This window comes from Polypterus senegalus, chromosome 11 (assembly GCF_016835505.1).
Source record: "Polypterus senegalus isolate Bchr_013 chromosome 11, ASM1683550v1, whole genome shotgun sequence".
Classification (NCBI taxonomy): Eukaryota; Metazoa; Chordata; class Cladistia; order Polypteriformes; family Polypteridae; genus Polypterus; species Polypterus senegalus.
The window spans coordinates 69,981,275-69,996,342 of record NC_053164.1 but is presented as its reverse complement, the minus strand read 5'-3'; the positions used below and the strand labels follow the sequence as shown (position 1 = coordinate 69,996,342).

Below are 15,068 nucleotides of genomic sequence, written 5' to 3'. Positions count from 1 at the left end.
TGCACTGGTTATGGCTGATGCTTTCAAACCAGTCTTCCTGTGCCTGAGAGTAAGTGATATGTGACATTACATTATAAGGTGTGGACAAAAACATGGGAGGATTGTACTGGTTTGTCTACAACAAGGAATGAGCAGTAGTAACATAACTGCTAGGAATTGCAATATTTTTTATAAAAGCAAATATGAAAAGAAAGGGAGAAAGGATCATTCAGAGAGAATCGATTCCAAAGCGATGCCATTTAAACAAGTTGAGCTTCATAAACAAATGTGGATCCATATGACTTGTTAGCCAAAAATGGACAAAGCACCTTGATAAGCTAACTTGGCTCACATTTTATTAATATTTTGTTTTATCCAATTATTTATTTTTATATTTCCTTTTACACTTTTTTTTTAAATTTTATTGATATTTATTATAATCATTCCATATAAATAGATCAATTTTTACAAAAAATAGGATTGAAAACAAATCAATCCCCACCCCTGAGAAAGAGAGCATGGCCAACGGAGTAAAACTTAAAACTTGTAAAAAATACTTAACTTGATGAGTTTAATAGGCGGATAAAGATACATGGATAGGAAAAAGAAATGGGAAGAGAATCTTCTTCCTCAGGGCTTTAAGAGCTTATTCTAAAATGTTATTGATTAGATCCTGCCACATTTTTAAAGTTCTGTACAGATCCTCTAACTGAGAATTTGATTTTTTCCCCCCATTTCAAATAATGTAAATCAGTTGCCCACTGACTTAAAAGAGGAGAGTTAGGATTCTTCCAGTTTAGCAGTATAAGTCTGCGTGCCAATAGTGTATTGAATGCAATCACAGTTTGTTTGTCTTTCTCCACTTTAAACCCATCTGGAAGAACACCAAACACAACTGTTAATGGGTTACGAGGGATTGTCACACCAACGCTGTCTGATAGGCATTTAAAAATTTTGATCCAAAATGATGTTCATTTGGTGCAGGCCCAAAACATGTGACCCAGTGAGGCTGGGACCTGATTGTAGCGTTCGCAGGTTGGATCCTGCCCTGGAAACATTTTGGACAATTTTAGGCGAGACAGATGTGCTCAATATATAATTTTGAGTTGAATAATTGTATGCTGTGCGCATATGGAGCTCGAGTGAATTCTCTGCATTTCTACCTTCCACTCCTTTTCTTTTACACTTTATTAATTAAAGGATTTTTAACCAACATCATTAATTTGATTTTGTTGAATAGCATAAATTAAAAGTAGGCCATATACAATAGCACAAAACCAAAAAAAAAAAAAAATAAGACCGACTCGGTTGTGAGGCATAAAGCATTCAATCCTCTTTGTTTCTCTCTCCTCCTTTGTGCATCGCTACATTTCTGTAGCACATTTTCATATAAGTGATGAAGCTCAAAGTATTCTACAGGTTGCCTAAGAAGTCATTGCTTGCAAAGAAAAACAAATTAAAATTAGATAAGAAAAATAATTCATAATAACATTCACAAATACACCCTTACATAACACTGATAATTGATAACTGAAAAAGGTCATTGGGCCAACATGGACAGAATAAAAAAAAACAAAATCCTCAAGCTCCAATAAAACTGCAAGGGGGAAGAAAAAAAAAATCTAATGGGGGTTTCGGGCCAAAACATCTCCCATTCATGTCGAGATGCATGGTCTTCGCATTGTACACACCTACTTTAGATTTTTTTTTTTTTATTATTTGTGCACTATTGTCTCACTCCAATTGAAAAGGTAGAAGGAAATCACACAAAAGCAGTAAGACGGGGTCTGGTGGAGGGGCTACTGGATATAGTTAGATAATGACTGACTATTAAACTAAGTTTGCCTGCCTGTCATGTGATAAATTAGACAGGCTTTCATGGAGAGAGAGAGAGAGAGAAAGGCCAAAGTTTTCATGATTAAAATATGGTCAATTTTGTGTTGTCGTACTTAACATTATTTGTTTTTAGCCTTAAGAAGGGTTCTATGACGGTAACGGCAATGTTTTATCAATGGAGATGTAAGAAACATTAGCCGTATTAATAATGGTTAATTTATTACTTATTATGGTAAAGATTGTCACCTAAAAATACTCCAAGGTAATGTTGACTCCATATTGGCTGTTTGTGTCGTTCGCTTGCTTTCTTGTGCACTTTTGGCCATGATTTTGTCTGAAGTGATGAAGTTCACCATCTAGTTGAGGTTAAGAAGAATACAAATTTTGGCATTCGAAAGTCGGGCCTTTCAGATGATGTCTTGTGTTTAATGTTGAATATGAACAGTCATTTGAGAAAGGGAAGAAGTACAAAAACTTAATGGCACCACTTATACAATAATGAACCTGGACAGGATTGCTCGAGACTTTTTGATGATACTTTTGACCACAAAAAAAAAAAATATTCTGGGCAGAGTTATGTAGACCATACTGCATTTGGCTGCTTATTGTCTTAAGTGAGCTTGGGGGGAGGAAAAAAAAAGTAAAAGGCATTCAAAGATAAGACAGATGTGTAACCAGGTATGTTGTGTTGTTGTAAATGGGGAGGAAAAACCAAAATAAAGTTGCAAGTAGTTCTCTTACAAACTTCAAGTAACTGTGCGAAAGACGATGTGCCAGCAATTCAGGTCTAGGAAGAGGGACAGTGTGAAGAACTGGAAGTGATGATGAAATGGATGGTGATCCTCAAGAAGGTATGAAAATGCTTTACGAATTTGGATTTAAGTATAGAGCGACCATCTCCCAAAGGAAATGGTCAAGAAAAGATTTGCAGCCTTTACTGAGGGGTTTCGTAAATGTTTTGCTGTGTGTTTAAAGTGACACCCACGTTTGATTTGGAGAATGTGTTGTAGTTCTGCTCCGAAATCCAATTGTGAAAAGGACTGTAGAGCAGCTCAGGTTAGTAGTGACCTGTAAAAATAACTGTTCTGATCAGGAGATCCAGATGTGGTTTGTTCTCTGCACATAATTAATGGACTTCTGGGTCACTGGTCATTCATCCTTTAAATATTTACAGAACAGGGAAAGACTCCTCTACCCTGAAACTGTAAATATCGCAACCTGAGATTCTTTGATCCTGTGCAGTTCTCTTACTTTTGCTCCCTTGCACATTCAATGTTCAGATTCCACACGTGGTTGGAATAAGTTGAACTTGTGTTCCTTGTGCAGTAAGGGAGATGCACAAACCACTGTGGAGCCCAGATACCAGAGCCCAACGATTAGTTATGTAGAGTTGGATAGCACTATTAAATTTCAAAGGGACTATGCAATATGAAGAGAATGTAAAAGACAAGTCTGTCCCCAGGAAAACAAAGATTAAGAGACATGGTCACAAGTTTGAAAACAGTAACCGGAAGTTAATTAAATGGCAGTCAGGGTAATGTTACATCTAATGAAAGAAGCACTGTGGTGGACAAGAAATGAAAATGAGAAATACAAGAAGGTGGCATTGAGAACAATGGATGAATCACAGAAGAAAAGTGAACATTATTGTAAGAGATAAAGCATTAGGCACTTGGCTCATGGAACAGAGACCACCATGAACACATGTAAAGAAATAAAGTGAAAGTAGAACAGGACCCCCATTGGAAATGGGTAATAAAATGGGTTATCAAAGTAGAATTCTTATTAATGATGTTTGGTGACACAGTGCTATTTGGGATGTTATTATGACCACAAGGAATACTCTTAAAAGTAAAGTAAAAGACATGAAAAGAATAAAATACATCAGTGTCTTAGTATTGTGCATAGACAAAGCGGGGGAAATAAAAAGCAGTAAGGCCTGATCTGGCAACCTTTCACTTTGAAGTCCAACTCTGTACATGATTGCAATGTTTCGTCTGATCCTATCCAGGATATTTGGCGCCACCTAGTGGATGCTTCACATGAGGCTCTCAATGTTCTTGTCATAGACCTGCAGATGACCCCACAGCCTACTTGGGAGTTAAAACTATAGCTGAACATGCGGTTCCTGACTTTGACATCACAGACACAACGGCCAGACTTTGAGGGGAGGGCACTTTGTGTGAGGAGGTACTTGAAATCCTGTAGTGCCACAGACTGTAAATATACTTGCATGAAATATTTGGACTGCTTACTATCTTACTGAGCAACAAAGGTCTGCACAGACGTGAAAATGCAAGTGCAAATCAGCCCATACCCATTGAAGATCTCCGTCATTCCCACCCTGACCTTGTACGCTATATGCTGATCCCGTAGTTATGTACACCGCTATTACATCTCCATTAAATTCTTTTTGCTAAATTCACTTGTTACAACCACGCTTCCTAGGGGCCTGCAGTTTATACTGGCAGCATCAAGAACAAGCCAAGAGTCTCCCCTGGAATTATTATTTTACCCTTATTTGAAGTGTACCTTTTGCCCTTTTATAATTATTATTTGTTTTTTTTTTTAAGTTTTTACTTTGGTCTCCTTTGTTATTTGGGTTTGGAGTCCACTTACTGTTTTCCCTAAAGCCTACGAGACGTTACCAGAGGTCCCAATAGAGAAGTTCATATATATAACTTTAGATGTCACTATTGTCAAGTGTCTATACAGGTTTGGGAGCAGTTTGTTTTTTTTTAATATGTAAAACAACAAGACACATTTTCCTATTTACAGTACAGGAGGGTTGAACTACCCATTCAGTGAGGTCTTCCTCTTTTTCATCTTGCCAATTGTTGCATTTTATTTTGCATTTTAGTCAGACATGCTAGTACATTTACATTTACTTATTTGGCTGACACCTTTATCCAAGCTGACTGGCAACATTTATGATACAATTGGTTAAATTTCTTTTGGTTTTCCAATTGGAGCACAGGCAGGTGAAGTGACTTGCTTATGGACACAGAATGGCAGTAGTGGGATTTGAACCGACATTAACCACTACACCACACTGCCTTCAATGTGTTCTGTGTACATAACGTTACTACTACTACTATTTCTTTCACATTTATATTAAGGGTAGTATGGCATGTATGTTAAAATTCTTTCATCTCTTTAAGCAGCTCTTGTGATTTCATTTGCCCATTTGCGCCTTCTTTTCAGTTGTGTTTTCATATAAATTGTCTCTTGCTGTTTTGTGGCCCTCACTTCTCTTTCTGTTGTCTCCATTTTTTAAAATCAACTACCTGAAAACACACAATAAGCCACAAAGACCGAAGTTCGGAGGACTTAGTGGACCAAAATCATTGTAATGCAAATGTTATGGTTTCTGTGAGAAACCTCTTATGTTTTATTTTTTTTTTTGTCTAGGGGGCTTAGCCCCCTGCTTGCTTCTCTCACCATCTTCAATGCGCCAGCCACTTTGCGTCTCTGCTGCTTGTGGTATGTGGATTAAACTATAGAAGATACTCAAGGAATAGAGAACTGTTCTACCATACAGTGGGATTTGGCAGGTATATTTAAGATTAGGAGATAAAAATGGAATCGGAACATTGCAAGGTGTAAGAATCAGATAAACATTCATGAAACTGAAACAAATATGTCAACCAAAGTCAAAAGGGCTCATTCTGCTAGGCATTTAGTGGCACACAAGGCCTCTTAAGACAGCAGATTTAACAAATTCAGCTGCAACTTCCTCGCCAACCACTTGCATTCCTGAGAGAACGGCTGGACTGCAACTCGTACAACATTTGGTCAGCTCTGCAATTCATCTGATAAAGAAAGTGTAAGCCAGAGTTGGACTGACATTTCTGCAGAGAATCCTTCAGACAAAATGGATCCCTGATGGACATTCATTTTAGGCTTATGACCAATTGGAGCACAGGCAGGTAAAGTGACATACTTATGGTCACAGAGTGGGATTTGAACCCACAACTGCAAGGTTTGAAGTCCAAATCATTAACCACTACACCACACTGCCTGTTCTGGTACATGACGTTACTGCTACTATTTCTTTCACATTCATATTAAGGGTAGTATGACATGTACTGTATGTTAAAATTCTTTTGTCTCATTTAGCAGCTCTTGTGACTTGATTTGCCCGTTCGCGCCTTGCTCTGACACTTCTGCCAAGAATCCTTCAAACAAATTGAATCCCTGATGGACTTTCATTTTAGGCTTGTGACCTAGGGGGTTGTACTGTGTTAGCCACTGTGTATTCAATGAGAAGTCAAACAAAATGACACCTTTAATTGGCTAAGTAAAAATATTACAATATGCAAGCTTTTGACTGATGTTCAAAACGACACACCGATAAGCAGACCCTGGATTTGTGATTGGAAGGGACTTTAATCCAATCACCAGAGGTTAACCCCCCCAAATCAAAACTAGCCGCATTCATCTCATCATTGTCTTCCAAAGGCTGACAATCCACTGTCTTTGGAGACCTAAAAGCTGATGCTCCGCTCTCTTTGGGATAATTTGGGATGAGAAGCCATCAACTCTCTGCCTAAGAAACAAATATACAAACCTTCTGTAGCCTGGAAGTTCCTCTCCATAGAGCCTTGGAGCTGGATGCCCTGAAATAGTTCTAAGATCCACCGTGCCAAGCAAAGCTCTGTGATAGTGACTGAGCCTCATCTGATACGACTGAGAAGCTGCCAGTCCTCCAGGAAGGGAATGTCAGCACCTACACTCTTGTGCCAGAAAGAGTAATGCTTTTCCTGATGAAGTTATAGACACCATTCTGTTTGTTTACTGGACACAAGGTTTTTGATGAACTAGCATTAGTTGTTGCCACGGTGATCCATCCCAACAGCCCCCTAGGAGTGACAACATTCGGAGCGCTGGCTTAAGGGTTGGCTCAATGACAAACCTTTCGCCAAGCACTAATCACTGTCTTTCCAAAACAAAATAAGGACTTATTACAATGTGCATCATACAGACCAATTTCACTTCTGAATAACGACGTTAAAATACTCTCTAAAATCATAGCTAGAAGGATGGAGAAAGTGCTCCCCTCGGTAATATCACAAGACCAAACTGGATTTATTAGGGGCCGACACTTATCTTCAAATCTTCGACGCCTGTTTAATGTAATATACTCACCAACTAAATCAAACACCCCAGAAATATTATTATCATTGGATGCAGAAAAAGCATTCGACATGATTGAATGGAAATACCTTTTTACTATTTTGGAGAAGTTTGGGTTTGGCCCGAACATTTGTGCATGGATTAAATTACTGTATACTAACCCAGAAGCTTCAGTTTGCATCAATAACATTTGCTCAGACTACTTTAAACTAGAACGTGGCACAAGACAAGGATGCCCTTTGTCACCACTGCTGTTTGCAATTGCCATTGAACCACTGGCAATACATTGTCGAAATACTGATCAGATAAAGGGGATTAGCAGAGAAGGACTGGAACAGAAAATCTCATTATATGCAGATGACATGGTACTGTATATATCAGACCCAGAAAATTCTGTGCCTGCAGTCTTAGCAGCACTCACAGAATTTCAAAAGCTCTCTGGTCTCAGAATTAATCTGAATAAAAGTGTACTCTTTCCGTGAATTCGCAAGCATATAATATTAGATTAGACACCCTACCTTTTATCATTGCAGAACAGTTTAAATACCTCGTAAACATCACAAGTAAACATAAAGCTCTATATCAACAAAATTTCGTCGCCTGCATGGAAAAAATTAAACAAGACTTGCATAGATGGTCAACCCTTCATCTCACACTAGCTGGAAGAATTAACACTGTTAAGATGAATATTCTTCCTAAGCTCCTTTTTTTATTTCAAAACATACCAATATACATTAATAAATCGTTCTTTAAGCAATTAGATTCAACAATAACCTCATTTATTTGGAATTCTAAACATCCACGCATCAAAAGAGCGACCCTACAAAGACAAAAGGCAGAAGGCGGCATGGCTCTACCTAACTTCCAGTTTTATTACTGGGGGGCAAATATACAGTCGATAAGAACCTGGACACAAATAGAAGAACATATACAGGCATGGACCGCAATAGAAGTAAAATCCTGCAGTACTTCTTTGTATTCCTTGCTTTGTGCTCCAATAAACACACGTTATCGGCAATATACTAATAACCCAATTGTGCTCCACTCACTTAGAATCTGGAACCAATGTAGAAAGCATTTTAAGACGGAGAAGCTTCTTTCTGTGGCACCCCGCAAAAGAACCACCTCTTTCAACCCTCACAAACATATGCAGTTTTTAATATCTGGAAAAATTTGGAATTAACTTGCTTAGAGATCTTTATATAGACAACGTTTTGCATCCTATGAACAATTACATTCCAAATTTAACATTCCAGCTACACATTTCTTTCACTATCTTCAAATCAGGAACTTTGTTAAACAGAACCTTCCAGATTTTCCTCATCTTGCACCCTCATCCACGCTGGAAAAATATTGCTCAATTTGAGGAATTAGACTCCATCTCTACAATATATAAAATCCTTTTACAATCCCTTCCTTTCAAAGATCCAAGAGGACACTGGGAAAATGACCTCTCAATTAATATATCAGAAAAGGAGTGGAAAGTAGCAATGCAGAGAATTCACTCAAGCTCCATATGCAAAGCATACAATTATACAACTCAAAATTATATATCGAGCACATCTGTCTCGACTAAAACTCTCCAAAATGTTTCCAGGGCATGATCCAACCTGCGAACGTTGCAACCAAGTCCCAGCCTCACTAGGTCACATGTTCTGGGCCTGCACCAAATTAACATTATTCTGGACAAAAATTTTTAATTACCTCTCAGACAGCCTTGGACTCACAATCCCTCCTAACCCATTAACAGCTGTGTTTGGGGTTCTTCCAGAGGGTCTTAAAGTGGAGAAGGACAAACAAATTGTGATTGCATTCACTACACTGTTGGCACGCAGACTTATTCTGATAAACTGGAAGAACCCAAACTCTCCTCTTTAAGTCAGTGGGAAACTGATGTGTTATATTATTTAAAATTGGAAAAAATCAAATACTCAGTTAGAGGATCTGTGCAGACTTTTTTCAAAACATGGCAGGATCTAATCAGTAATATTTTGAAATGATTTTATAAAGCACAGAGAATTTGTTGATTTAGGTATTTTTACAAGCCTTAAATTTTACACCATTTGGCTTGCTCTCTCTCTCAAGGGTGGGGATCGATCTGTTCTTAGCATAATTCTTTTTTTGTAAAACTTGATTGCTATGTATTGATTGTAATAAAATTAATAAATAAAAAAAAAAAAAAAAAAAGGGTCGGCTCAATGATTCCCTGAGCATCGGATATTCAGATTCTCTATTTGATATTATGTAGCTATTTTCTCTGACTGGCTTACTGCTTTTTTCTGTGCAATTTTTTTTCCTGGCATTGGGTTTTGACTTTTGGGTTGGCCTTCACAGGGCGGCTTAAGGGGGTTGGTGAGTGAAGCGAGCAGGGGGCGAAACTCCCTAGTCTTTAATGAGTTGAAGATTGTACTCCTTATTTCATTTCCATTTCACATATTTTTGCAGTTACTGATAGGTCTTGAGGGTACCATACCCGAAAAGATGACTTTGTAAGCGACTCTCAGTGTACCTCCTATGACTTTACTCCTCTTTTCAATCAAAGCATGTTGCCATTTCATGATTCTGTTTCCGTTTTGTTTATGGTGGTGGTGCACGCTGCCAGTGACATGTGCATGTTGTGTGTGACACTCTGTCTTCATGACATGTGACATTATGGCACCTCAGAATTTAAGATGATGACCCTAGGAAGAATGTCCTAGTTTGTAGGAATTGTTTTTTTGAATTATAACGCAGTCAAGAATAAACATTTGAGTTATTGTGAGAAACTCTGCTATTGCTTTCTTTTGACTTTATCTTCTTCTTTGGGCTTTGAAGGACATTGTTTTGATTGTTCTCAGTATGCTGACCTCCTGCCATTTACTGTCCTGCAAACCACCTTATAAAGAGAGGTCATGTGTTTCATATGTCATTGCTGCAAACAGAGAAGTAAACCTTTGATAAAACAACTGATCTAAATAGATGTCTCTGGCAAAAGACCAAACACAACACTGCCAATGTTGCTGAAAACTGAAGCTTTATTTAAAAGGTCCTCTCAGTCTTAAACTCTTATTTGCCATTTCATTAAGAGTTTAAACAAATGCTTGAGTGGTACAAATGGCTTTCATGAGTGAATGTAAATTCTGTTTTGTGGAAAACACAACTGGAAATCCATGAATGTTTTAAAAGCAAAACTGCTTTGCCAGTTCTCAGAAGAGCGTCAAGAGTCAAGAGCTGATCAGTCTGTCGTGGACGATCTGTCCTCCCATCTTACAGCCATCTGAGAGGATAGAATCAATCTTTGCCATGCTAGTTGTCTGTAAGGAATCACACAAAGAGTATCAGCATATTATAAATATCCAAATAAATTTGGCGGGCAGTCCTGACTCCTGTGCGTATTGTACAGGCCAGCAATGTGCAGAACAAAGCTTTAGAGCTACTAGTTGACTTATGGCTGAATACAATCAACTCTGAATCCACAAAAGTCTATTCATTTCATGTAGATGTTCTTAAATTGTTTTAATTTCAAATATGAAGCTGATCCCTCCTAAAATAATTAGTGATGTAATTGTTAAAAAGTTCACTCACCTGTATAGCAGACAAATGAAGCTCGTTCTGCACAGGCCTGCCTGACCCACTTCTTCTGATTCGGATCCAGGCTGGTACAGAAACAAGTGTCTCGAATGCCCTCTGACGTGTCATTTATCCAGTTTTGGTAAGTGATTGGGTCATCATTCATCCAGAACCAGTGTCCAAAGATCATGGAGCTCCTCATTCCAATCCACACTTTCTCCTGTATGTTGGTTTCATTGAGGTGCTTCAGCAAATGCCACTCATCTCTTCCACTTCGGATGGTGGCGAGGCCATTGTAATAGGAATTGCAGTACTGAAAAGCTGAGACCCAAATCATTGCGTTGTTCACAGCATGGAACTTCCTTTTCACTGCAAGAAAAAATCCTGAATGACTCTACAGGTGGTGGACACTACAGTGACCTTCCTACTTCTCCAAAGCTTGTGACAGACCATCTTCTGTTGTGTCTTAAATCTGCAGGGTGTGCCTGATGTGGTGTATTACAAAGTATAAATGACATTAAAGGTAATATTTTAGCCACATTCACCTCATATAAAAACAAAACTACAGTAAATCTCTCATCAAAATGCATTTCTTTAGCCTGTGTTGTTTCTTCCTTGACCATATCAAATAGAAGGCAGGAACCAACCCAGGAGAGTGTGCCAGTTAAGTGCCAGGATCATCCATTCATAATGGGATAAGTTGGAATCATTAATTAAGAAATATGTCCATCAAAGCAACTCGGAAATGGGGGTCAAGGTGGGAACCCCACACAGTCAGTGGCCAAGCTAGAATTTGAACTCAGGAGCTGTGAGGATGAAGAACCTACCACTGTACCACTATTACTTTGTAACACTTAAAAAAAGTTGACTTCGGTTTATCAGATAGAATTTCTGTTGTTAGATCTTAAATTGCTCTAAAATAATTACTTACTCGATCTCCTGTTTGATTTATATATTTTTTCTACATTTTTTTAAATGATCGTACAACCTTCTGAAGAGAGAGTTGCACAACTAATCACAGAGTGATGGACAAACGTGACCATTTGTTTAATCAGCAGACACAAGTCAAATGGCAGTAGCAGATCTAACAGCCAGAACAATGTGCAAATCGTAACACAGACTCAGAATTCCCTGAATCAGCAATCATAAAATTTAACATGGCAGCCACTTTCTTATCTGCTTTAACAGTCAAGTTTAACAGTGTAAATTACATCAGTCCAAGCACTGCTGCCATATATTTAAAAATAAAATAAGACTGGCAGGCCTGTGCACATGAAGAGAATGTGAAATGCTGAGGAGTGACAATCACATTAGAGGATTATAAAGATGAGTCTCATTTGTGCCATTCTACCTCCAGACACGAGTCTGTGCTCAGCTGTAACTTACCTGCATAGCAGATGGCGGTCCTAGTGTTATTACAGCCACAGTCATTCCAAGTGCCATTGTGATTTACTTCATTTCTGTGGTAGTACATGCAGCCACAGGCTATCTGTTTATTGTTTGGTTCCCCTTTATTCCAGTTTCGGTAGGTAAATGTTTCACCGTTGCTCCATGTTCCATTGGTCATATTTATATCTTTTAGCCCAATCCAGATTACTGCATCAGAGACATTTTCTTTTGTAAGATTGTTCAGAATTTCCTGAAGTTCTTTCTCATCTGTAATAGTCACCAAGTCAGTGAAGTTACTCTTGCAGTAAGCCTGTGCATTTGTCCAGTTCATCGGTTCTTTTACATAATGATAGTTAAACTCCTGGGATCCGTGCACAAGCAGTACAAACAATCTGAATCCTGCAGTAGAAAATGTCAGAAAGAAAAAGTAAAAAGGAAACCATCAGCCGTCAAACTGTGGCTGAGCACTAATCATGCAGTGGTGTCCATATTCTTTGTAAAGCTCCAGCTCAACATTTGTTAAAGATTATTTCCTATGGCCAAACTTGAAGACCTGTGATCATGTTGCGGGGCAGTTTTTCAGGTAGAACCTGATAAGTGATGTCCTCAGAGTTCAGGGTGACCATCCTAGCAATGAAGAGACCTCAGGGTATTTGACATTAAACTGAAAACAGCATAAGATAAAAGGAGAGCAGGTCAGGGAAGGCAGGAAATGACACTGACTGACCTAATGAAACTGTGGACCTATTAAGAAAGGCTGGTGACCTGCACAGGTGTGACACAAATCACTGTGCAAGTGACCAGGACACAATGGCTCTTGATGTGCTTCACAGGAGCTGAGAAGGCCATTATGAGCTTCTTACGCTTTTCTTGGCCACTCAGAGCCACTGTCTTCTGGGCAGTCAAAAGTACCGATAAGGCCTTATTGAACTCTCAAAAACTCTTGAAAAAATACTAATAGTATTAAAATAAGCCCATTTTTGTCTTTATTTTCAAAATTTGTACAGATGTTTAACATTGTCTTAGCTGTGCACTGTTGTTTTGTCAATTTTTTGGTGTATGCAGTGTCCTTGAGGTCTCAGGTCATCCTTGTGGGGTCTTGTATTTCTGTTTCCTAAAATGCTGAAAATTGTGACATTTGGTGAATAAACAAAAACAGCCATACATAGTACCACAGGCCTGTTACGAGGCCATTTACCGTAGCTAAGTCATCAAATGTAACAGAAAAGGGAATAGAGCAAGAGACTAATTGTAGTGGGCAAACCTGAAAGTACAGTAAAGAAACTTGGTGGTCTTTCACTTTGTTTGGCACTTTACACATACTTAGCAGATGAAGTAGGAGAACTCAAGACTTGAACAACCTGCAGGAAATATCAAGTAGTTAGGCTGTTGTAGCACATGGCTACGTGACCACTGCTCTGCAAATGTGGGCTTCTCAAAGTGTATGAGCATCCACTGCCAGTCCACGTAACACATAACATCACTCCATCCTAAAGGTGATTTGTCTCTGTTACCATGTGCTGTATATCAGCAAGACCTGACTTGACAAAAGGAAACCAGGCATCTTAATGAATATCGGGAAACAATTTGAATAAACATACTGTATTCTAAATATTAGAGTTCTTTTATCAGTATAACTTAATATTATCAAACTTACATGTCCTTGGACATGTCTGTCACAGAGTCCTGACTCGCATACACACCCATAATCACACCAGCAGTTAACCTGAGACGTTCATCTTTAGGTCTTTACTTCTTTCACAATATTTCTTAGTTGTCTTAACCATCAAGATTGCTATGACTCACCTACAAGAATCATTAATATGATGTCCATCATGTTTATTCGTCCACTCAATTAACTTTCTGAATTAATTTTTTTGCCGTTACAAGGACACTGGAAACAGTGAGACAGTAGCAATGAAGAGAAAAGCAGGAAACAGCTCTGAACTTTTTTTACTTCTGATTTAAAAAATTTCCTACAATGAAGAAACAGATGTTTGCACTTCAAATAATCAAACAATTATTATTTACAACAATTTACTGAACCTGCTTACCTCGTTCATGGAGTACAAAGACTAAACCAACTCTAGACGCAGTACTTGTACAGCCTGGGCTTACTTGTGACAACACTCCCTCCATGCCAATTTGTAATTACCAATTAACTTGAGAAGCATGAATACTTCATAAAGAACATGCAAAATCCACACAGACAGTAAGCAGACCAGGACTGAAACTCAGGGTACTGGAGTATGAAGTGTCTGAGCTACTGTGCCACTCTACTTGTTGGTCTGTTGCATGGCCTTCATAGGCAGCACTTCACAGTGGAAGTCACAGGCAACAAGATCTGTTCTGATGAAGAATGAAGGATTGAAACTGACAAAAACATCAACAAATATAAACCTTCTCAGATTAAGCGTGGCAATTTCACTGTGTATAACATCCTTCAGTTTCTACCTGACTGTTCAGTCTGAAGGTGTTTTCCAGTTAAAGTGAATCTCATGTCCCATCTGACACTGAGTGGCCAACACAGACTCAAGAATGAACAGCCACTTTACACTTACAGAGTTTTGCTTACCTAAAACCAAATTACCGCTTAAAGTTTCCAAGATACGCGGTCAGCAGTCTGTGTGCACGTCTCAGATCAGTCTGTCCTCACTGACAGTGGACCTTCACACTCTGCACAGGTTTAGAAGGTGTGTATCATTGCCACTGTTTAAATGGCCTTTTTTATATGTAAATTACTGCTTTGTCTGTTGACAATAGTCCTATGGATAATTCAAATGAATTTCCTATGTTCAACTTGTAACAAGATATTCATTGAAAGACCACCACAGAGAATCACAAATAGAAACATTATAATTTTTTTCATGTAAGAGAAGAAAGACTTCAGCTGGGCTGTCTGACATTTGGATTATCAGTAACATCTTTAACTAAAATGCAAAAGAAGAGAAACATCATGAAAGAGCACAAGGCAAGCAGGCTTTCTGTTAGTTTTTCACATGTCGTGTTAATCTTATCGATATCTTATGGTTTTGCATTCGTGAGCAGTGAGGTGACAACACTGCTGTTGTGTTTTACTTGTTCATCGACTCAGAGGTGTGAGACAGAAGCAGGCAGTGGTATCTTGTCCAAATGACTTCATATGTGTGAAAAAGAGGACAACAGAAGCAGAAACACTG

General features: G+C 38.5%; 1 protein-coding gene across 1 annotated transcript; it reads right to left on the bottom strand.

The window, feature by feature from the left end:
• Window positions 1-9,982: 9,982 nt before the first annotated feature.
• LOC120539781 (E-selectin-like) lies at window positions 9,983-14,529 on the bottom strand. Its single transcript, XM_039770164.1, has 5 exons — window positions 14,465-14,529; window positions 13,696-13,865; window positions 11,887-12,288; window positions 10,516-10,869; window positions 9,983-10,244 (listed from the first exon to the last, which is right to left on the bottom strand). Exons 2-5 carry the CDS (start codon window positions 13,724-13,726, stop codon window positions 10,237-10,239), a joined length of 795 nt encoding a protein of 264 aa, XP_039626098.1. The 5' UTR covers window positions 13,727-13,865; window positions 14,465-14,529; the 3' UTR covers window positions 9,983-10,236.
• Window positions 14,530-15,068: the final 539 nt, after the last annotated feature.

Excerpts from the sequence above, each read along its gene's own strand:
- LOC120539781 (XM_039770164.1), bottom strand. The coding sequence starts at position 13,726 with ATGATGGACATCATATTAATGATTCTTGTAG. Across the intron at positions 12,289-13,695 it reads CATATTAATGATTCTTGTAG|GATTCAGATTGTTTGTACTG; the intron begins GTGAGTCATAGC and ends TTTCTACTGCAG. Across the intron at positions 10,870-11,886 it reads GACCGCCATCTGCTATGCAG|TGAAAAGGAAGTTCCATGCT; the intron begins GTAAGTTACAGC and ends TTTTTCTTGCAG.